Source organism: Pipra filicauda, unplaced genomic scaffold, assembly GCF_003945595.2.
Source record: "Pipra filicauda isolate LSUMZ 115617 unplaced genomic scaffold, ASM394559v2 scaffold56_size3634133_pilon, whole genome shotgun sequence".
Taxonomy (NCBI): Eukaryota; Metazoa; Chordata; class Aves; order Passeriformes; family Pipridae; genus Pipra; species Pipra filicauda.
In genome coordinates this window covers 232,889-248,718 of record NW_024104720.1, presented here as the reverse complement: position 1 = coordinate 248,718, position 15,830 = coordinate 232,889, and the positions used below count along the sequence as shown (strand labels likewise).

At 38.6% G+C, this 15,830-nt stretch overlaps 1 protein-coding gene across 1 annotated transcript in view; it reads left to right on the top strand.

Moving 5' to 3' along the window:
- The window catches only part of TEX10 (testis expressed 10), a 51,154-nt gene that overhangs the window by 17,566 nt on the left and 17,758 nt on the right, over positions 1 to 15,830 (top strand). Inside the window, exons 8-9 of the mRNA XM_027740552.2 lie at positions 2,135 to 2,310; positions 3,087 to 3,264. Coding sequence (XP_027596353.1) covers positions 2,135 to 2,310; positions 3,087 to 3,264 — 354 coding nt within the window. The remainder of the gene's footprint in view (positions 1 to 2,134; positions 2,311 to 3,086; positions 3,265 to 15,830) is intronic.

Genomic DNA, 15,830 nt, shown 5'->3' with positions numbered 1-15,830 from the left:
ACCCCAACTCTCTCAGCCTGTTTTTGTAGGAGAGGTGTTCCAGCCCTCTGATGGTCTTCATAGCCTCCTTGGACTTGCTCCAGCAGGTCCATGTCCTTCTTTTGCTGGGAAACCCAGAGCTGGATGCAGTATTCCAGGTGAGGGTCTCACCAGCATGGAGTAGAGGAGCAGAATCACCTCCCTCGAACTGCTGACCACACTGCTTTTGATGCAGCCCAGGACACAGTTGACTTTCTGAGGCATGTGGTAAGATCATACCCATGATACCTGTTTCTGCTACTAGGTAAAAATATCAAAGGTCAGGACTCCCAGAAGTCCTGGCATCCACTAGCACAGTGAAGCTTTGAGAAAGTCGTTCACTTCTGCAATTCTTTGCTTTGTTGTATCTTATGTTGTGGTAATGCCTGCCTACGTGTAATTGGATCTACAGCCAGAAATATCCAAAGCTATGCTCTGAACATTATAAAAAGCATCTGTCAAAAGATAGAGAAAAAACCTTGGGAATATCTTATTTTTCTCCTTTCATCTAGAGTGAAAAAGAGATCTTTTTCATACTGACTAATTTCCCCGAGGTTACATAACTGCTGTTTTCTGTACTTACCTGGAAGTCTTGAGCATCTCATTCAGTTTCATGTGATTATCTGGATAGCTCTAACTTTCTATCTTTAGACATCACAAATAGCAGTAGTTTTCTTGCTGTTCCTCTTAACCTTCTACATGGAACTGTGATATTTTTAGTAACAGAAGAGTGAAATCTCAAAAATTTTTTGCAAAAAAGTATAGTTACACCTGTGTCTGACAAAACAATTTAAGACAGTATTTGTGTACAGTACTGATCCATTTCTTTCCTTTAGAAACAAGTGTTTGTTTTTTTTAATTTCTTCAAAATGTGGTCTGTTCTGTGGATTCTGGATGATGTTCATGTTGTTCCATTCAGTTTGACGTCACAGTTCCTTCAGCCCTTCTGTGACTGTTCTCCTTATTCTTTTTTTTTTTTTCTCAAGCTTGTCAAGAGCAGTCTAAGAGGAACAGAATTCATGTTGGAGCATATTCCAAGAACTTTTGTGTGAATCTGTTTATTTTTTAGGTGTATCTGATTCAAAGGCAAGATCTGAGCTTTTGATCTGTTGTTGCCTCGTGACAAAAACCTTAATTTATTACAAGATTCAGAATTAAGTTTTGTCTTGATGTTTTAGTTCTCTTAACCCTTAATCACTGCACACATATGTGTAGTCACTGTGTGTATATATGCATATATTGTGTGGGTGTGTGCACATATGGATATCTATACTGGTAGTATCTTGCTATAGGAAGAAGATAAGAATTACTTGTCCATAGTACTCTAAGCTTCCAACCATTTGAAACCTGTACTTCCACACTTTGGAACTTCTTAGTATCACTCACTGGGTGTCTATTTCAGAGCTTTTCTGATCATTCCTTGGACTGGTCTAAATCAAGAGCAACTGCAGCATTCTCTGTCAAGGTGTGACAAAGCTCAGCTGTCTGAAGACCAACTTCCTTTTGTTTGTTTTTGATCCTGGCTCCTTCTAGCTTCATTTGATACCAGCACCTGCTTTTTTCTGTGGGAAGAGGAGCAAATGTTTTATTCCCTCACACTATTTGCATGTCAAGTGATTTGAGACATCTGAGCCCACCTCCAGCTCACCCACTTCAGTTGTTTGTTCTCCAGGCTTTTCCTACTGTTGAACAGTTCATATCTCTATGCAAGGCCCTTCCCTCTTATGTCATGGCTACTTAATTTCCTTGAAAAGTTCTGGTGAGGATTTTGTCCGGTCTTTTGAAAGGGAAATAAACTTGTATCATCGTCATCACGTTACTCTTGTTGACATCTTCAGAGACCTACTTTGAAGTTCCTGATTTGTGCTTGGCAGCTTTTTTTCCTGTAATCATCCCCTTAGTAATAAGCTGATGAAATGCTTTTGATTTATAAATGATGCTTGATTTGATAGGCCAGGGTGGCAGAGAAATTGTAGCCCATGAAAGATAGGATTGATCTATATGATTGTTTCAGTTTGAGCCAGAAAGGATAAATAAAAGCAACTCACTCAAGACTGAAAGAGAAGTTTGTGGGGGTTTTGTTGTTTTGTCTTATTATTTTTCCCTTTTTCTTTAGAAGTCGAAGTAAAGTTTTGTCTCGATGGTTGGCTGGCTTACCTCAGCAACTGGCTCTGCTTGGCTTGAGAAACCCTGAGCTTTCCAATCAACTTATTGATATCATTCATTCCGCTGCTTCTCGTTCAAACAAGGAATTATTGCAAAGTTTACAAGCCACTGCTGCTCGAATATACGGTAAGGCTTCTACACTACAGCATAATGAATTTTGTCCCTCACTTGGCGGGGAGGTTGCAATGCATGGAAAATCCTGCCATTTCCTAGGTGAACATCAAGACTGTGGGTGGGGGTTGGAGATGGGTTTATCCTCTGTAATAAAGGTTAAAATGAACTATGCATGTCACTTACTAAAGGATATTAAAAAGATTCAGATCTTTAGTTCGAGTTAGCAGGACTTAAATCTGATACACAAAATCTAATGTTTCCAGTCTATCAAAGAATCATAGAATCATTTAGGTTGAAAAAGACCTCTAAGTTCATAGAGGTCAAGCAGTAACCTAGCACTGCAAAGTCTGCACTAAACCATGTCCCTGAGTGCCACACATTTTTTGAACACTTCCAGGGCTGGTGACTCTACTTTCCTAGACAGCTTGTTCCAATGCCTGATCACCCTTTCAGTGAAGAAATTTTTCCTAATATCCAATCCAAATCACCCCTGGCACAACTTAAGTCCATTTCTTCTCATCCTGTCACTTGTTACCTGGGAGAAAAAGGTGACTTGACCCTCACCTAGCCACAGCCTCCTTTCAGGTAGTTTTAGATAGCAATAAGCCCGTCCCCCACAAGCCTCCTATTTTCTAGGCTAGTATTGCTTTAATATTTTTCCTTTTTTTTTCTCTTCGGTGTTGGTTATATTGTGTTCCCTTTGGCAAGTAGCTCAGAGTAGTTGGACAGGGCAGTGGTGGTGTGTCCTGGCGTGGTGCTGACTCTGTGTGTGTGTTGTGTGCTGACAGATCCGCTCGAGGGCACGCTGGTGCTGCTGCCCGCTGAGGCGCAGCGGCGGCTGGTGCAGCTGGTGTACTTCCTGCCCTGCCTGCCTGCCAGCCTGCTCGCCTGCCTCAGCCGCTGCTGCATCATGGGCAGGATGTCCTCCGACCTTGCTGCCACCCTCGTTGGCATCCTGCACATGAGGTACGACTTCCTGCGCGCGGCTCTAACCTAAAAAAAAACCTGAGTGTGAATATCTATTCATAAACCGTGACCTTCGTTAGGGGTTCGCACACAAAAAATCAATGTATTGTGCAAGAATTGACGTCACGAGGAAAGTTAATGCTTCAGTCAGGCTTTGCTCCTAGCCTTTTACTTCGACTCTATCTTTACACTGACCGATTTTCTCAGTCTCAAATGCTTGAGAAGAAAATCATAGAATCGTTTAGGTTGGAAAAGACCTTTAAGACCGAGTCCAACCATTAAGCCAGCACTGACAAGTCCATCTCTAAACCGTGTAATTAAGTGCCATATTCATCTATCCATATTATTTTATCGTCTTTGTATATTAATGAAGTCTAACAAGAATTTTTGTCTCTAAATACAAACATTAGTGTTTGTAATATTGAGTTCTTTCAGTAAGGATGCAAAACAGCAGCAGCTTATCTCCTGTAAGACCTGTAAGACAATGCAGTACTGAGCACCTTCTACCCAGAATGCCATCACCAGAGGTCTTTACTCTGCCACTGATTGCAGCTTTTCTTTTTAAATACTTTAACCCGACACAATTGATAGTGAAAAACACCCAATCAATGTGTTTTCTCATGTTCCGCTTCCTTTCAAATGCTTAAAACTTGCTTTTTCTCCAATTACCAAACCTAAATAGCCAAATCATAGCTGCTTGGCAAGTCTCTTGTTTGAGATTATTCACACTGTTGATTTTTTTTGTTTTCAGTTGAAAGAGAGTATGTTTGCCTGTGAAGTCAGGGAGAGAGGCTGCTGTTCCACTGAAGTGAGTGGAAGGCTTGCTGAGATTTCATAGGGGTGTTTTGCTTTGCTACTTCTCGGAAAAATATACTTGTTTTTCTCTATTGGTCAATATTGTCGAACCTTGGATAAATAGGCAGGAATTAAGCTTAGATGGATTATCCCCAGTGATTCTTAATGCTTTTTAGAACTTAAACGTTTTTAATTAAATTATGACACGAGACGATGTACTGTCAAGTGCAGACCTGCTCGTATTAGCTGTGTAACAGGTGAATAAGGTGACTAATGTGAAGTGATGGTGATGAAATCTATATCCTATATGTAATGCATTACCACTATAGAAGTGAGATTCTGTCTCATTTTGCCGAGGTGGACATCAAATTTTATTTTTAAGAGAGAAAAGTTCTCTGCCATATACTGGAAACTCAGTGGCAAACTAACTAATTCAAAGATAGTAATTGTAAGAAAAAAAAGTCAGTAAAAAGTACTCAGGTGCTAATCTTGCTCTTAGATCTTAGCAGATCTTCAGTGTGGAAGATTTTTGTGGTAATAATTTGACTATTTTCTAAAGATGATCAAAAAGCTGCAGGTGGGCAGTGGGCATTTGACCCTTTTGGCAGAAGATGCAAGTGGCAGACGGAGCATGGTGTTCTTACCAAAAGTAGGTTACATTCTGGCAACAGAGGAGGAGGAGAAGTAAATTCTTGTTTTTCAGAGATGGAAAGAAAGTATTTTGATTTCAATTTATGGTATTTGGAACATGTTTTAAACTTAAATTGGATTCAAAGATTGTAGATAATCAACCCAAGAAGTCCAGCTGAAATAACAAGGTGAAAGAAAAATGTACTGATGGGGAGATAAGTAACAGTAAATATTAACTTCTCGGGAACAGAAGAGTCTGGTATTTCTTTTTTTGTTGGAAAATAAGTTGTACAGTCAAGGAAACGGTAGTAGGTTTTTTGGATACGAACCTTAACTGGGCTTTATGAGCTTCATAACCTGTTACTGCACACAGTGTAAATGAACTAATGTTCTATCTCTTATTAGAAAGGCCAAGCTGAACTGTTGTATCCAGTTTTGTGGCTTTAGATAATGACATGGGCAAACCTGATTGAGTTTAAAGAAGAGCAAAGAACGATAGTCTGTAAATTGTGATAGTGGAAAATGACTAAAAAATTGGTATTGTTAGGCAAATAAGACTGAGAAGGAGTGGGAGCCATGTGTGTAACAGGCTGTTGAAAAGGAATGGGAGAATGCAGTTTTAGCGGGATTAGAAAACAGATGTTAAATGTCAGGAGAATGTTTGGTTTGAGTGCTAGCATAATTTTATAAAAGCAGAAATACATACTGAAATAGGCTGTGTAGGAAGGGGTTATAAATATACTTCACTGGATATATTTAAAATAATCAGGTCAGACGTGGATGTCAGAGGGTAAAGCCTTGAAGGAAGTAGAGGGACTAGGTAGCTGCTGGTCATCTTTTACAGCTCTTTGAGATGCTCGGACCTAAAATTTCAAGTTGGGAAATGAATGGTACTATAACAAAAATGTATTTAACTCCACGTTTCTGTGCCACAGAACACAGAAATGTTCATGGAACATTTTCTGTACTTTTAGATTAAGACAGTGTGGCATAGAGAAACTGTCCCAAATCAGTCCTTCGGGAGATGTCATTTATGGGTGCCCAGCTGCTGTCGGTAGATGGCGCTGTTTCTCTTCCGGACCATTCCCTGTTTTCTTTGGTGACGGTGGGCTCTAAATTTCTGTTCTCCTGTGGCACCTGCTTATCCAGCAGGCTTTAAAGAGATTGTGTTTGGGAGTGTCACAGGGTTTGGTACTTGTTCTTAATTTCTTTAACAGCCTTTATTCCCGCGTTATTTTGGCTGGCAGAAGATGTACGTTTTCACACACATCTGAGAGTGTGTGTATATATACCCATATATATTTGTCAGGGAGAAGCTACATTAAGGTGAATTCATTGAGACTACATATAGATGATAATAAGACTTGCAGTTATTCCAGAAACTCAAGGAACTCATAGCTTTTGTGTGTGTGTGTGTGAACTGTGAAACTAATAGTGAATGTATCCAGATGACTCAACCACAGCCCTGTGATGATATCAGGTGGTAACATTAAGTTATAATTTTGCATGTTAACTTTTAGAGTTTTTTGTTGATCAGAAATTAATGTTGAAGATATTCAATAGTTTCTACTTCTTATTTTTGCAATGGTGAAATGAATAGCCAGTCTGTAGGAGCTCATTAGGTGGGCCACAGTTGGCTCCATGTGCTGAGAATGAAGATGATGTTGACAATGTTTCCATATATAATGGGAAGGTTTCTGAGCCTGGGAGGTTGGTTATCTATACTGTTAAATTATTGGTATGGTTTCTGTCATGCTTTTGGTCTATATTTGCTGAAGTTTTACCAATTGGCACAGACCAGAGACTGTTCTGAAAAGAAAGGTGATATGCAGCCCCCCATTTTGAATGCTGGTATGAACATGGCCAGATTTACACTAATTGATCTTGATCCCTGTGCCAATGAACAGACATTGCTGCTTTCTGGGGTCACTGCAATGGCTACAGCTGCTGAGTTTCAGGTGAAACCAAGGAACAGAAGGTGTTGTCATGGCTCTAGTTTCTCTGTTCTTCTCCTCCAATGCCTACATTGTGCCACTGTGTGGGATCCGGGATGTATGTAACTTCAGTAAATCCAGGCAGGTAGAATTCTGAGAGATGGAAGCATGCCAGGGTTTGGGGGTATAAGTCATACAAAACAGGTGAGGAAAGGTGTGGAACGACACGAGCGAACAATCTCTCTGCACCTACTTTCTACATTAATAGAGCAGATGAGCAACTTCATTATGGTTTTAAAGGGCTAGTGAGGCATATGCTTATTTTTTGAGCACTTTTTGGAAGGCAAATATCTTTGTTTAATACGGAAATGTATTAAATGTTGTAAATGCATCTTCTTGTATATGGTAGATTACCTTGTTTTCCTGAGAAAGTGGAGGCCTGCTGTTTACATACCAAACTCTGTAGTGTAACAGTTGCAGAGAAACCATTTTGTTGGGCTCAGTGTTTTTGGTTGCTACTTAATGACTTTGTGGTGATTGAATATCAGATACTCTTGCAAACGCATTTCTCTTTTTGTCCTTCCCATTTGTGTAAGGTAGTATATTTGAGATGATTAATACATAGTCTGAGTACTTACATACATTATGTATTCTATTCTATTAAACATGGATTAAGAAATGCAGATTTTGAGATTGTGATCAGATACATGAACTAAGGAGTTAGATTACTGACTGTATGAGGAAGAGTTCACTGTATTTTCTTAACTTGTCTTGAAGTACAAATAAGTAAAACCTATTTGGTATAAATACTGAAATGCAATATGTTTATGTGCCTTATTTATGCATAATAGTTATGGTGGCTTTACAACTTTTTCTTTTTATCCATTGGAACAGTGTGTCTGGAAATTATTTCACTGTAATAAAGAATTGGACAGATAATATTTCACTGTCTAGATAAAAAACAATGGGAGTTAATTTATGGCATTTCTTTCTTGAAGCAGTGTCCATAAATGAGATCTCCAATGGCTTCAAACAGCCATTTCTTATTCTTGTGAGACTCTTTCCCTGCTGGGGTCTTGCCAAGAGTTGTTTCTGTTGCTGTAGAAAAGGAGATGGGTGAGGACCATATAAATAAAAGCTGAGTGCTTCACTTCATAAATTGTGTGGGAGTTTCTAGTCTTCCCGGTTTGAGATAACTCAGGGGGCATTCTTCTTAAGGTAACTGTAAATGGGCTCTTTACTGCAGAAGTAGTGCCTTTAAAATATTCTGTTGCTTTCCAGACAATAATGAGGGAGCTCAGTTGGTGTCTCATCAAGCAGTCAGGCATGCCTGTTGGCTCCTGCTATCCTCAGGAATCTGGTACTTAGAAAGAACTGGGATGGATTTTTAACACTTGTTTGGTATAAGGTGTAAAATTCTCTGTCTTCAAATATATGACCCAGAGATGTTTTAGGGTCATAATAGAGTTTAAAGTTTTCTATAGGTATTTTCTTTGTAAGTAAATACTGCTTTTACTTTATTTAACCATCCTAATCATTTTATCTGCAACCTTTGCCAGTAGAGTATGAGAAGGGACAGTGAGAATGCAAAATGTAGTTAATGAAGACTCTATATGCTACTTGATTAAAGAATTATTGAATTCATTAGTGTAGACAATAAAAACAGCATATTCCCCAAAAGTATTTGCAACCTGGAGAGGACTTGGAGAGGCTATTGTAACCCATTATTGTGGTTAGCAACTCTGATAGAGCAACTGAATACAGTAATTCCTATGCAAATGAAGTGTAGAAAATATTTCAGAACAGTGTATTTATTTTAAAAATACATAAATAAAAATAAAGTTTTGCCAAAATGAACTGAGTTCTTATTAAAAAAAATATCAAAACCAAAGAAAAAAGTTGAAAACTTTCAAATCATTACAAATGGTATATGATGGAAAGTCAGCTCAGTACATCTTGGACAGTAAGTTGAAAATCATACATTTATAGAAAAGTGTAGTAATTATGAATGGGTTGCTAGGAAAAATGTAAGAATAGTAAGGTCTCTGTTCACTGAATTGCCTTTGCTGGCTATATTTTGACACCCCTCAATTTAGAAACAAAAATGAAGTATTAAAAAGGTAACAAAAATTCTTAAGGCACTATTGAATATAAACCAAAAATAAGAGTGTGCTTCCAAAATGCTGGAATTTCCCTGTCTGGGTATACAGATGAATGGTAAAATAATTATCTCTTTTCCTTGCTGCAAGATGAGAAAGGATCCATACTTCTCAAGAATCATACCCTGGGGTGGGTTACGGGTTACTGTATTCTTTCATCCCCTTCTGGTCAGCAAATTTCCTTTTCCTTGCTCACTGTTATGTAAAGGTCTAGGACTTGAGAGAGGAGAAGTCTAAGCTTCTGTTTAAGGACACAGCCCTCTATGTTTTTCCCTAGGGCAGTTGTAGTGTGATATTCCTCATCAGAGGGAAAAGAATTATTGTTGCTGCACTACAATTGCACCAGTCAGTAAATGCCGTTTGCTCATTAGTGAATGTTTCTTCCTATTTGTGCCCTCATTTATAATGTGTAAGCAATTCAGACAACCTCTGCAACCATGGAGCAAATGAGTAGCTGACAGGCTTACTTTTAACAATGCATAGCTCAATTGTTGTTTTCTTAAAATAGGCTTCATATTTTTCCTCAAATCCCTGGTAATTCCTTGCAGATGTTTGTTGTATTTTGCCACATTTTCAAATGGAAACATTTGATCCTTCAAAAGAGATAATGAAAGTTAAAATAAAAAATTCACGCTAACAAACTAATGCCTACATATAGTAACCTGTTAGGGGAAAAGGAAGATAAAAACTCTTCACTTGCTCCTAGAGTTTGTTCAAGACCTGTGCTACCTAGTGCTGAGTTGGTCCAAATGATGACATAGTATACGGTTGGAGAAGTATCCAAAGATTCAATTTTTTTTTCTTTTAGCAATTTCAGCATCAGTTTGTGACAGTCATGGTTTCCTGTCTTTTCAAGAACTGATATGAAAACTGAGAATGATCATCCTCATTAGCAATGTACCACAAAACTGATTTGATTGAGTTGATGCAGGGACCTGAGTTTATACTTTATTGCAGTTGCATTTCAATTTCACAGAAATTATTTTTCATTAAAACTGAACAGGAATAAACTATGCCAGAGCTGAGATAAATATTGACACAGGGCTTTTTAATGTTTTAAAAGAAAATGTTTTACAGTAGTGCGAGTACATGCCTACACTGAGGGAAAATGTGATATGTTTTTCTTCCATAAAGGTACAACAGTCCTAGTGTGGTACTTGCAAGTGGATTTGCTCCTTTCAGTGTGTACTGTTTTTTTATACACACACAGTTCCTAAGAATGAGAACATGGGAGTGTTTGGGATGTATTGTAAGATACTTTCCATGCTCATAGTTAATTCCATAAGTGATCCATTGCCTCATATTTAACAGGTGTTTTTGCATATAAGCACTATTTTAAATGGCTGTCAGACAATGCTGCTACTATTTATGCAGATGGGCATCTGTAACACATGAAGCCTTCATAACAGTCCTGTGAGAAGGCTGGCTAGGAGGCACACCTGTACAGTGTTGTCCTGAACAGTGTGGTTTCTTTCATCAGAGTACTGTTTCTGTGCTCAGACAGCGACCCCTGAGCAGCGTGCTGAAGAATTTGAATTAGCTCTAGAGAAGGATGCTGCAGTATCTTTGTGGAAGTCTCCTTCTCCTGATGAGTACTCATCAGCAGCTGAACAGTTTTGTGTTTATAAACTCTCTGAGCTGATATTAGAGTTGCTGTGTTGAGAGGTCATAGGTGGCACAGGTCATAAAAATAGGAAGCTGAAAGAAAGAAGGAAGCCTTTCCTCTACTCCTTTCTGTGGATCAGTAAACACTCTTTGTCAGTACAGTGTCTGGTTGATCACAGTGGAAGATTCACAAGTGATAAAGTGGTGTTTTCCTCCACATCTGTGGTCCTGGGTTGTGAAGGAAAACTCAGCCCCGTTTCATGCAGTGGAAACAACTTTCTGAGCCTTGGTTGCAGTGTGATTATCACAGAATATGCTGACTTGTGGAAGGGATCCACAAGGGTCATTGAGTCCAGCTCCTGGCCCTGCACAGGACCATCCCCAAGAGTCACACCATGTGCCTGAGAGCATTGCCCAAAACGCTTCTTGAACTCAAGAGAGGCTTGGTGCTGTGGCCACTTCCCTGCATTCCAGTGCCCAAACACCCTCTGGGTGATATTTTTCTAATATCCAACTTGAACTTCCCCTCTCAGTGTCTGCCCCCTTTCTTCCCCTCATGAGGAAGTTGTAGACAGCAATGAGTTCTCCCCTCAGTCTCCTCTCCTCCAGGCTGAACAGACCAAGTGACTCTTGTGCAGTGGTTGTCTGCTGCGTGTACAGAATCAGAAGTTTTCTGCTCCTGATGTATTTGAAAGACAATTTAGTGATAAATTAATAGTAATGTCTCGGTGGTTAAAGCACTTGCTGAGGTTGCAGAAAATCTGTATTCACTGTCTTCATTTTAAGGGGAGATTGATTTCCTATTTCCTAACACCGTGACTTAGTCATTGAACTATTTTGAGTAGGTGTACCTAATAATTTTATTAAATTTTCACAGAGTTGAGGCCTAGAATGCAGTTCATTTTTTTCAGGAAATGAGTGAATGAGCTGTGCTTAAGACTATTAAAATGTTCTGTACGGAACAGAAGTATCAGTGGAAGAAATAGAGGGGAAACTCCTTTTAGAATGATTTTATAGTCTAGAATTAAACAATTGTGGGAGGCCTTGGTTTAAATCTGTGATTAGTGGTTGATAAACTAAATTTAAAATGGGATCACTTATCACAGTGTAAGTTAGGTTTCTCATGCTGTTGTCTTGCCAATGCTTAAATAATTCTGTAAAGCTTCAGCAACACCCTGCACTACATATCCTCAATTATGGTGGTGGGAACATTTTCCTGGAAGGTGAAAGAATTGGATTTTTGTTTCCTCGAATAGAAAATCCAGACCCTTGACCTTGCACTTCTTGAATTTTATAACCCTCGCATTTATAAACAAAAGGATGATAGTATCAATGCTTCAGAAGAACTATGAATCATACATTTGGTTTTTCATGTTTTACTTTAAAAATACTTGAAGACTGAACTCGGGGGTTTGAGATTAATCACAGTTAAACTCAATTTTACTGCTAAAAAAATCAAAACCCAACCCAAATCCAAATTTCAAGCAGAACTTGCGTAGCAAGTGCTTGACAAGTGCATTGCTGTCTGAGCTGGAGTTTCAGCAGAGGTGTTTTATAGGAGGACAAGTGAAATAACCGCAGCAAGGTTCATCAGAGTTCTTCTACTATAGACCTCTGAATTACCCAAGGACTCCTTGTGACTACACAAGCCAAACCCAACACCTTAAACCTGACCCTTAAGTCAATTGGTAGTTAGTTTATGTCAGGAAGCATAGAAATAATAGTCTGTAGTTGAGAAATAACCACTTGTGCATCAACTGCAGTTGTTTTTATTTTGCAGCTGTGATATAGCCAACTTGAAAATATCAGTGTGAACAAAAGTAGTGAGGTCCATCTGGAGTTTAAAGAAAAGTTCACAGTAAGTGATAAAAGGAATGCACTGCACACTTGCTGTGACTGAGAAATATTTGCTATGCTAATGGCAAGAGAAGCAATTATTTTTAAGTTAATCAGATTCAGCTTTTCTTTTAATACCATTTGGTGTACAGAGCAGGTTACCTAAAGGTGCAATTCTAAATCTCAGTAGAGAGGTTCTCATGGAGAGCAGGTGACCTTATGGAAATTACAACATGTAATTCATCATACTTAATGTGGGTTTGGACTAGTTGACTGGAGAGGTCTCACTCGTATGCAATTTGATAACAGGTTCCCATTGTCAGTAATAATTTATTCAAAAAAAGGAAGTTATAATATGCTTATTAGCTCTCATCCACATACAAAGCAGATAATTTTTTTAATCAAATGTCTAACGTGTAATTTACAAGGATCTTGAAAATGCATTTTAAAAATGCATGCAGTTTCTAATTATTTGTGATAATATATTGAACTAAGATTTTTGAAATAATTTGTAATGTATTTGTAGTACATCAACATCTGTTCTAGAATTAAACGTCTCTTGTTCAATGTTCTTTATCTTATTTTTTATTTCCTTTAACTCGAACCCCAAAATTGAGGAGCTTTAACTACATTATAGACACTTGGGTTTTAAGGCAGTTGAGGTGATAACAACTGGTTAGACTTTTATTTAAACAAACTTCTCCTGTGCTGTAATGCTGCTCTGCTTGTGTTTGTATTATTAGAAAGACATAGGTCTTGGTCTTAATTTATCGTATCTGTGAGATTCTCATGTAGTCTTTAATCACATGGTTTCATGTTATTTTTCCATTCTACGTTCTGTATGGAATACATCATGAGGAGTGAAGGAGTGTTTACTTCATATTACACTTTGTCTCTCCTTCAGTAGAAGGTTCCATGTTTTCTCTATTGTATTAGGTCCCACTCGGAAAACCAAGTGATTCCTCCTCTGGCCCTAGCCATGGAATTTTTTTGTTGTCCTGAAGTAATTTTCACAGCTCCAGGAGATAGGGAGGTGATATTTTTCCCAGTTTAAAGATGAGGAACTGAGGCAAGGGAAAGATATAGACAGAACCAGTACACAGAAGTACCTGATGACTTTAGGAATTCAGTATGAAACATTTGGGTTCTGATTTTTCAGAATATTTAGCATTTTCTATCCTGAAAACAAAGGATTGACTTCAAATTCACTGTAAATGCAAGTGGAGCAGTAGAGATCGGATGGGTCTGTGAGATGTTCTTGAAGCTGTATCATTCCACAGCTGTTAGTGCCTGTTTTAGTTTTTTACTTACTGTTGAGCTGTTGCAGGGCTGGGGATAACTAGCAGAAAATAAGGGGTGAGAGAAGCCTCCACTATGAATAATGTGGGTTTTATTCTGCTCTAAAAGTAAAAAAAAAATCTGATGATATTTTGAAAAATGTTTTACTACTGACTTCCTGTCTTCCAATTTTAAAAAGTATTTATCGAGCACCTCATAGAACCTCTGCAATAGAGGTGGGAGGGTGATCCAGTATAATGCCTGAAACCTATTTGTTTACCTGAATTTGTGAGCTAATTCTTTCTTCTACTGTTTTTTTTTTCACTGTCTCATGCCTCATGCACTGTGCACGTTATAGATGATGCGATAAATAAAGCAGGAACAGGTCAGACTGTGCTATCCTTCCTTGTGTAATCCTGATCGATCCATTCATCCTTGATTTGAATGAGGCATAGATCTATTTTTTTTTTTTTTAGAGAAAATATGACACATAGTATTATCATACTCCAAGGTGTATTCACAGAGAGGCCAAGCTGAAGATTACAGGCAACCTTCTCTGTCACTTTCTAAATTTAATGCTAGATTATTTTTAACCTTAATGCTCTTTTAACTTCGAGGCTTCTTCTATGCATGTAATAGCTTTCATTTTCTAAAAAAGTAAACTGCAGTTGAATTTGGGTATCTTGGTTTTGTGTGTGTGACTCAGTATAACTCGCTTGTAGATGAGTCTTAAAACTATTTAACAGCTCTGTCAAGGACTTGCGCTTTACACTGCCTCCATGTTCCCTGGGCAGAACTGCAGGGATTCTCTCTGCTTTCTCTTACATTTACACCAGTGGCACTTAGCCTGGCATGCTGTTAGGATGCTTAATGTGCTTGTCCTGTTTTCGAGTGTGCAGATAATCAAATGTGGATAGGCAAACAAAACTAATGAATGTTTGATTTTCAGATGTTTAGCAATAAGCTTCAGAATCATTTTTCCTGTCCAGGGATCTCCTGAACCTGTTGCAGTTTCTGTTCGCTATTCTGCAGTGAATCCTGAGTTTTTGTTCATTCTCTTCTAGAGTTCACGTAAAATTCTTGCATGCACTGGTCCTTTAGGGGGAATTCATCGTGTCTGCTAACTGTTGCATGGAAAAATATTTTTTTATTTTATCATTTTAAACCAGATTCCAACTAGATTTGCCATGTAAGTCCCTATTCCCTGAATTCAGGCTTATCACAAGTTATTTCTATGTTTTCTCTTCCTGCCCAATATTTTTTTTTATTCTCACATTTCCCCAATCCCTTTGCAGCTTGTCATGTGACATATCTCTTCCAACCTCTTGCATTCCCACCATTTTGCTCAGTGGTTGCATCACAGTTTGAATTTATGTGTCCAGTAAGTTCTGAATTCTCCTGAATCTCTCTCCATGCTCCCCAAGGCTTATTTTGGTGTAATGAGCGACCTCAAGTCTGACTCATGATCCCTCTGCATCAGATGCAGGCAGTTCCTTCTGCTATGTTGAACAGGACATAGGCTTCAATCTCTCTAGTATATGGATCTAATTCTTGTGTGAATATTCACCTTATGTAGGGAAATAGGTGGCAAGAGCTCTTGCTGGTTTAGTTGAGTATGTGTGAAATCTCTCTGATGCTGTAATCAATGGGACTGGGAAGGACAGAAAAAACTCTTTGTTCTCCGTGGCCAAGGGCTTTGACTCAGGAGAACTCAGTGTTGGCAGCCAACTTCAAGTTAAGAAAAGGAAGTAGTGACTTTGCAGTGCAGGCAGCTCTGCATGGTCCCTGCTAGCACCCAGGAGGCCTTTGGTCCTTCTCTGAGGCCTGGCTCACTATGTCGCCTGAAATGTGACAAATCCTTACGTCCAGGCATTAAGAATACAAAGTGAAGTGGGAGCTTTCTTTAATAAAGCCTTACTTTGTGCTCTCTCACCCAGCTGTGAATTTTTTTTTCCCTAGAATCAACTGTCCTACATGGTAGTCTGATGGAATCCTGAAGTTTTTGTTTAATTTAAAGAAATTCTGAAATTCTCTTTTATTTCCCCCGAGTAACTCCAGACGTGCATATTCTAGCTGTCGTTTTTGTGGATGCTGAAATATTGTGGATGGATTTTCATGGGTGGCAAAATGTATATGCCTGGCACAAAGGTATTCCAAATTTTATATTTTTGCTCCCAAAGCATGGAGCTGTAAAAAATTTCTGCAAAACAAGTTTTCCAGAATTTTGTTATCCATGAGCTAAGCCATTTTGGCTGTTAGCAGAGAGAAATTAGGGGGAAAAAAATGATCTGAGGCAGATAGTTGGCTTGGAAAATTGCATTCAGAAGCT